General features: G+C 41.1%; 1 protein-coding gene across 3 annotated transcripts; it reads right to left on the bottom strand.

Moving 5' to 3' along the window:
* Nucleotides 1–110: 110 nt before the first annotated feature.
* LOC147797441 (uncharacterized protein BRD3OS-like) lies at nt 111–2,199 on the bottom strand. 3 transcript variants are annotated; one of them, XM_087143008.1, is made up of 2 exons: nt 1,846–2,199; nt 111–708 (listed from the first exon to the last, which is right to left on the bottom strand). In XM_087143008.1, exon 2 carries the CDS (start codon nt 701–703, stop codon nt 416–418), a length of 288 nt encoding a protein of 95 aa, XP_086999134.1. In that variant the 5' UTR covers nt 704–708; nt 1,846–2,199; the 3' UTR covers nt 111–415. The 3 variants fall into 3 exon arrangements, with proteins under 3 accessions (XP_086999134.1, XP_086999133.1, XP_086999132.1); XM_087143007.1 differs by having other exon boundaries at nt 1,834–2,199; XM_087143006.1 differs by having other exon boundaries at nt 1,861–2,192.
* Between the last annotated feature and the right edge of the window lie 4,210 nt (nt 2,200–6,409).

Raw genomic sequence — 6,409 nt, forward strand, 5'->3', positions numbered from 1 at the left:
TTACACACGTGCTGCTTCTGGAGAAAAAATCCAGCTTGGGATGCCGCAATTCCCCATGAAAAAAAGAAACACTCCATCATGTGAAAATAAGTGACAATTCCTCACGAAACTAATATCTCATGATTTTTATTGCATGAACGAGGTCACACCTTGGAGGACTACACTTTGGTAACTATAAGCCTTTGACACTTAGCACATTTTCAGTTAAAGAATGCTGAGTACTGTAAATTCTGACATGAGGAATGCTGAATTATTTTGCATGCAACAAAAAGGCAATTTTTTAATACATAAATTGCAACAGGGAAGTTATGTACTGTGTTAGCATGCAAACATAAAAAAACACAAACACCACTGTGATTGGCAGTTTGGCCATGTATCTTAGCTTCGTAGCACGCCCTCCTGCAGTACAGCGCCCTCACATGACAATGCACACAGCTGACTGTACAGCTCCTGCATCCTTCTTCGCAACCAGTGTCCCTTCCTGCTTCACGAGGACTGCCTGGTTGCCATAGCGACTGTAGCTGAATGCTGCTGAGGTGGACGCCCCTTCGTTGGTGGGAGGGTTACCATCCCACGCAGCCTTGGATGGTGAGAGGGCCGAGGGCAGTGCCCTCTGTTGCTCTTTGAAGATCAGGACGGCCGTGTCCTGGTAGCGCTGCTGGATGAACTGCCTGGACTCCGGGTCCGTCTTGTGTCTGCTCATTTAATCTGTCATGTGCAAAAAAGTGCACCAAGACAAGTTACTCTCCACTGCAACATACACGTAGTGTGAAAATTTGGGACTAAAGTTTGTAACTGTTCCAAATGCAGACACTGTTTTCCTTACAGTGATCTGTTAGTAATTAGCAAGCGATAACATGTTGGAAAAAGTCAAATTTAGCAAGAAAAATATTGAAGCATTTACTCAGAAACACTTCAAATTTTTCAGAAAAATCTCCTAGGGTTTGTGCATAGGGCGTCAAGTGATATCCAGATATGGAACCCTTGCCGGAAATCTGTTCACTCAAGATAGTACAAATAAGCCATGAATGTACAAGAAAAGGAAAGAATTCCACACATGGACATTTCTCAGTTTTCCCTGCAGTGACAATCAGCCTTCGGAAAGCAAAAATATGTCCTGAAAAGTCAAATTTGGCAAGGAAAATATTGAAGCATTTACTCAGAAAACACTTCGAATTTTTCAGACTAGTCTCATACACGTACTAGGTTTATGCACACAACCTCGGCATGGTATTTCCAAATTTCTTCCAACAGATTCGGTAGAAAATATGCAGAAATCAACAGGTATCAACATGTTTAGTGGAAAGAGTTCCACATATACGAATAATCCCATGAATAACACTTGATGCCCCAGTGCACAAACCTATGACACTTGTCTGAAAAAACTAAGTGTTTTCTAAGTAGGCCTAAATGTTTGGGAATTTTCCTAGCTAAATTTCACTTTTTTAGGATGTGTTATCACTTTCTGATGGCTGTTATAACATTTTCAGGAAAAATTAGAGTTGTCCGTAGGGCCTATGTGGAACTCTTTCCCTTTGAGTGACCATACTGTGCCCAGAACATCCTACACAGAAAAAACAACACTTTCTTCCCTTTATTTGTCGATTTCCTAAGTATAGTTGCAATATTTCTCCATGGTTGCGCCAAATTTTTATAGGTCTATACAGCCAAATGAAAATGCCAAAAGTGGACAGGCCCGAGTACTGGGGGCCTACCCTGTATTGGGTGAAGCCCCGGCTAAACGTTCGGCCAACAAAACATGCAAGATGTAAAGCTTTAAAGGCGAGCATACAGGTACATAAAATTAAAAGCCAGGCGCTAGGCTGGCCTTACCATGGTTATTACCGTGACCCTCTTTACCTTGAAACTTTCAGTCAGCAAGCCTTACTCTCTCTTGAAGTGACAACTAATTGAACAGATTGAAGTCGTCACAGAAACACTGACTGGAATTTGGTACATGTAAGTACGGGTTCATGTACATGTCGATACCGGTACAGATGTGCATGCAGAACCCAAACCATACCCAAACGTATCTAGGGCCGTGCCTGTCTCAGCTCACTGATTATACTGACAAGAGATCAGTGGCCTGTCTCAGGAATTGTTCATTTGAGCTACGGCTCTTCGCCACGGCAAACAGACAGATAAAAAAGAAGCCCTAGCCACAAAAATACCCAATTCAAATATGAGGCTGCGAGCAGGCGGGTCGGAATAGCGCCCTCTCCTGGTTACGCCATTGCGTGCTGACGGGAGGCGTTTACATATTGTGCCAGTGTGAACCTGGGTTGGTCCCAAGGACAGCCGAGGAACGAAAGTTGAGGAAGCCGTGTGAGAAAACGATCCCTCGAAATGTGGTTAGTATCGTACTTTAACAATTAAGCAGCTGTATTAAGATTTGTGTTCATTCCTAGGATGTTTACGTATTATGAGATCATTGTAAATTCTTACGTTCAGCTGTACCTCAGTATTTTTACTTTTTGCTCTCTCTCTCTCTCTCTCTGTTCTACCTTGTAATTACAGCTAGCCGCAAATGAATATTCCTGTGACAAATAAGGAACCAGGCAATGTATTACAGGCGTTTGCTTCTGCCTAGTATCCGCCATTCATCACCCCTTATTCATTCTGTAAATAACTGTGCTTCATTATATTTTTATTGTGATGTATCATGTTATCAATCAACTAACCAACCAACAGTCGTGACGGTCATCATGCAGTCAATAAACTTGATCCAGGAAAATCCTGTCACGGTCCTGTTGCTGTCTGCGTCTGAAACCGTGGATTGTCCAGTTGACGAGGGTTTTTCCCTTCAACCCCGCGGCTAACCTAAATACTGTCTCGCGTGCACGATCAAGCATCCAGTAATCGTCTGCTTTTGCTCGGAAAGTGAAAACTATTAGTATCTGGTTGGGAGATGCAAGCTAAGACCAGTGTGATTCCACCCGCGACCTCCGACTTCTTGATGCGACTGGACACTTGGAATTTAGCTCAACTTGACACCTTGGACTTCGACTGAAAACAAACTAAATTTCTATCCAAGTCCTGGATAGAGGTGAGGGAAACTATCGTGTATAGTTAACAACAGAATGCTGATGTACAGTACAGTAGCCGTTACTTTCAAATAAATATTCAAAGATGAGTATCAGTGAAGTTGTATGGGAAACTTAACAGATTGTTTCATTTCATGCATTTTAATCAACATTCACACGAGAAACAAGACTTTTCATATTGATAATATGGTTAAATTCAGTCACTTTTGTTGTAGCTCGAGACAAAACATCGGTCGTGACTTATTTTTCTATTTTGATTTTTGATTCGCGGACACGTTTTAACAATGCCTTCCCTCGTAAACTTTTGCAATCTTTGTCATTTGACGTAATCGGGAAATTGCCAAGGAAAAGAACAAAGTAAAAGAAAGATTGAACTCGTACAAGAAAAACTTGCAGGGCAAAAGTCTGGAGTTCATTGCAAACCATTTAAAGTTGTTTTCAAATCAATTGACATAGACTCAGGAAAACACCAGAGGAAAAACAGGAAATACAAGGACAGACTTGTCAACCGCAAAACCAACATGCTGAACAATTTAAAGCTTCAATTGTCGGCTGATCACATTTAAACTGATGCTCAGGAATTTGACATTCGACCGCAAAAAAGTATAAAGTCGGCATGAAGTCGGCAAAGGACAGTAGGGGTGACCTTGGTAAGTCTAAGGACAAGCGCGAGTATTGGGGCTACAAAGCCTGACAGCTATTTACCATCGACACCCGACGCTTGGAAAGCATGGTTCCCCTTGGCTGACAGGAAGCTACGGCCGTGACTGTCCAGTGCGTGGAATCATGTTAAAACTTACAAAATGGTCTTCTCTTAACCCTCATAAGATTTTCTGGTGTAGGTTTTGTTTTGTTTGGATTTTTCCCCTGGTTTTGTTTGTTTTTTATTTATTTGTCTTTTTCTTTGTTTTGTCTGTTGAGTTTTTCGTTGGTTTTGTCGTTGCTGCTGCTGTTGTTGTTGTTGTTGTTTTGCGTTTTCTCATTTTTTTAATTTTATCTTATGGGGGGCTGGGTCTGTAGCCTATCTTACCTCTGGAATCCGAATCCATGCCTCAACATTTACTTATACTGCAGAAAAAGTTATCGGGAACGTGGATGCAAGCCTGCTTTGTACATACGTAAATTTTCATCTCAGTCGGAGAAAGCATCATGTAGCTCTGTATGGTCCTTAGAAAGAGCAAAGTGTGATATTTCTCGAGCATGATCAGTTACAATATTCCACAACCAGTATCGAACCACAAGCATGACAGCCCCCCCCCGAGTCACGAGGGTCGGTCAATGGGATTAGAAACCAAGAGTACAACAATATACGAGGGCCAATTCCACCCCCACAATGATACAGGCCAACTATTTGGAGAAACTGCGAACTATTTTTGTCATCGGCCTGCATATTGGGCAACATAACTGACAAACCAGCCCCCCCCCCCTCCATAGAACAACAGTTACGCTCGTTTGGAAATTTCATAGCGCGGGGGATAACTTGGGGGCGCGATGCTATTTTCACGCCTTCAATAGTTTGCGAGTAAAATTTGAATAAATCCGGTACACTGATTTTTTCTGATTGTATTATAAACATAACAAAAATTCCTCAGACTGATGACACTGTTGCTATACCTCGTGATTCAGGGCAAGCTTTTGTATAGCGACCACCATCTCTGGAATGGACTGGTTCCTTTGTGCCCTTCTTATCCATTAAAACAATGTATTGGTGCAAGGCGTCTCTTAATAGTGTAACCAAGCTAAAGCCTGCCTCAAATCACGCGGTATAGCAACAGTGTCTTCAGTAAGGAGAATTCAAGTTGTTATGTTCATGTCGATTTATAGAACTCTTTCTTTTAGTGTACCAGATTTTATTCAAATTTTACTCGTAAAAGGCTTATTCAGTCATGTCGCATCCTCTGCTGAAGAGGTGAAGCGCAGTGCCATCGATAGCAAGCCATACTTCTAGAGTCGTCTCGAAGACAGCTGCGGACTTCCTTGTTTCTATTTGTTGTGTCGCTGGCATAGTTTGTATCGTTCTTTATGCTGTTTCTGTCGTGATTTGATGGCTTTTAAATTTTTTCGGGTCTTTACGTTTCTATAAGAATATAACATAAACAAATACGTTGTGGCTTGTAAAAATGGAAAAAAAATTGTAGAAAAGTGTGTATAACCTGTTAAAATTGTACTGAGAGTAAAATAAACCACTTTTATACCCATTTACAAATCCTGAAAATTTGACTTTGGTCAATAACAGTGACTGAGAAGTGTTGCGGTAGACTGCAGGTGAACTTGTTGGAATGCTGTGACTGCTTCATCTATACAGACTGAAGAATCTGACTTGATCTGAAAACAGACTGACCTAACTAAATTGAACTCTGCCGAACTCTCTGCTGAGGGGATTGAACTATAGGGTTGAACTTACAAACTGTTCATGAGGTGGGGCTTAGAGGGAAACGGGATGTAGTTCCAAGAAGAATGGAAAATCTTGGTGTGATTATCAGAAACAGTGAGTGTGAATGAGTAATATCATCCGAGAACAATGATCCTGTTAGTAAGAAAAACGTCACTTCCAAAAGTGACATGTAAGCTTTTAAAGGTCACATGCCTCGTGATGAGAAACAATTCACTTATACATGTAATGTGTACAGTAGGCCGATATTTATACGAGGAAAAGGAATGAGTAATGCATCAAAGAACTAGCTATCAGCACAAATACTGAGAATAAAATGTTCTTTACGTTATACTTATACCTGTAGAATGTTTCCCGTCTAAAATTCGGATACCTGAATAATTGAAGCTATTGTATAGAAACTGCTACACTACAACAATGCAGTTTCATTACCGGCAATCGCAGATCTTTTATGCAAAATAAACATATCACAAAAAGGAAGTATCCATTTTTCAGTTTAGATTTTGAATGTCTTCATGAAGAAAGAAATGGTAGACGGTAAGTCATCCTTCATTACATGGGCATCTGGGCTTTCCTTGGTAGCCATCCTGCAGTGCAGTTCTGTTCCTTGGAGAAACCTCCTTTGTGCATACCCTGTGGAACAAAACTTTGGCCTGCAAAATGGCAGCCATGCAAACCCTCTATAGGGCTGAGTTCACTAGAGGAAACTCTGACAAATGAGATGTAAACATGTGCGGAAGGAAAAACCGGTCACACGTAATATGTTTTTAGGGATTCTGAAAATTAAATGCCCAGTCCTACAAAAAAGTGGATTCTTTCTTTTAGTAGAAAAAATTAAAAGCAGCTTGTGTTGGGTAGAGCTTGTGTGTGACAAGTAACTATAATTTCCGCCAACCCTTGCCATACAAAACTCGCACTTGGGAAGTACAATAAGAGGAAGTTGTCAATGTAAATTTCGAACAGCGAACGCATC

This window comes from Acanthaster planci, linkage group LG11 (assembly GCF_054643075.1).
Source record: "Acanthaster planci isolate LZ-2023a linkage group LG11, COTS_SCS, whole genome shotgun sequence".
NCBI classification, from domain to species: Eukaryota; Metazoa; Echinodermata; class Asteroidea; order Valvatida; family Acanthasteridae; genus Acanthaster; species Acanthaster planci.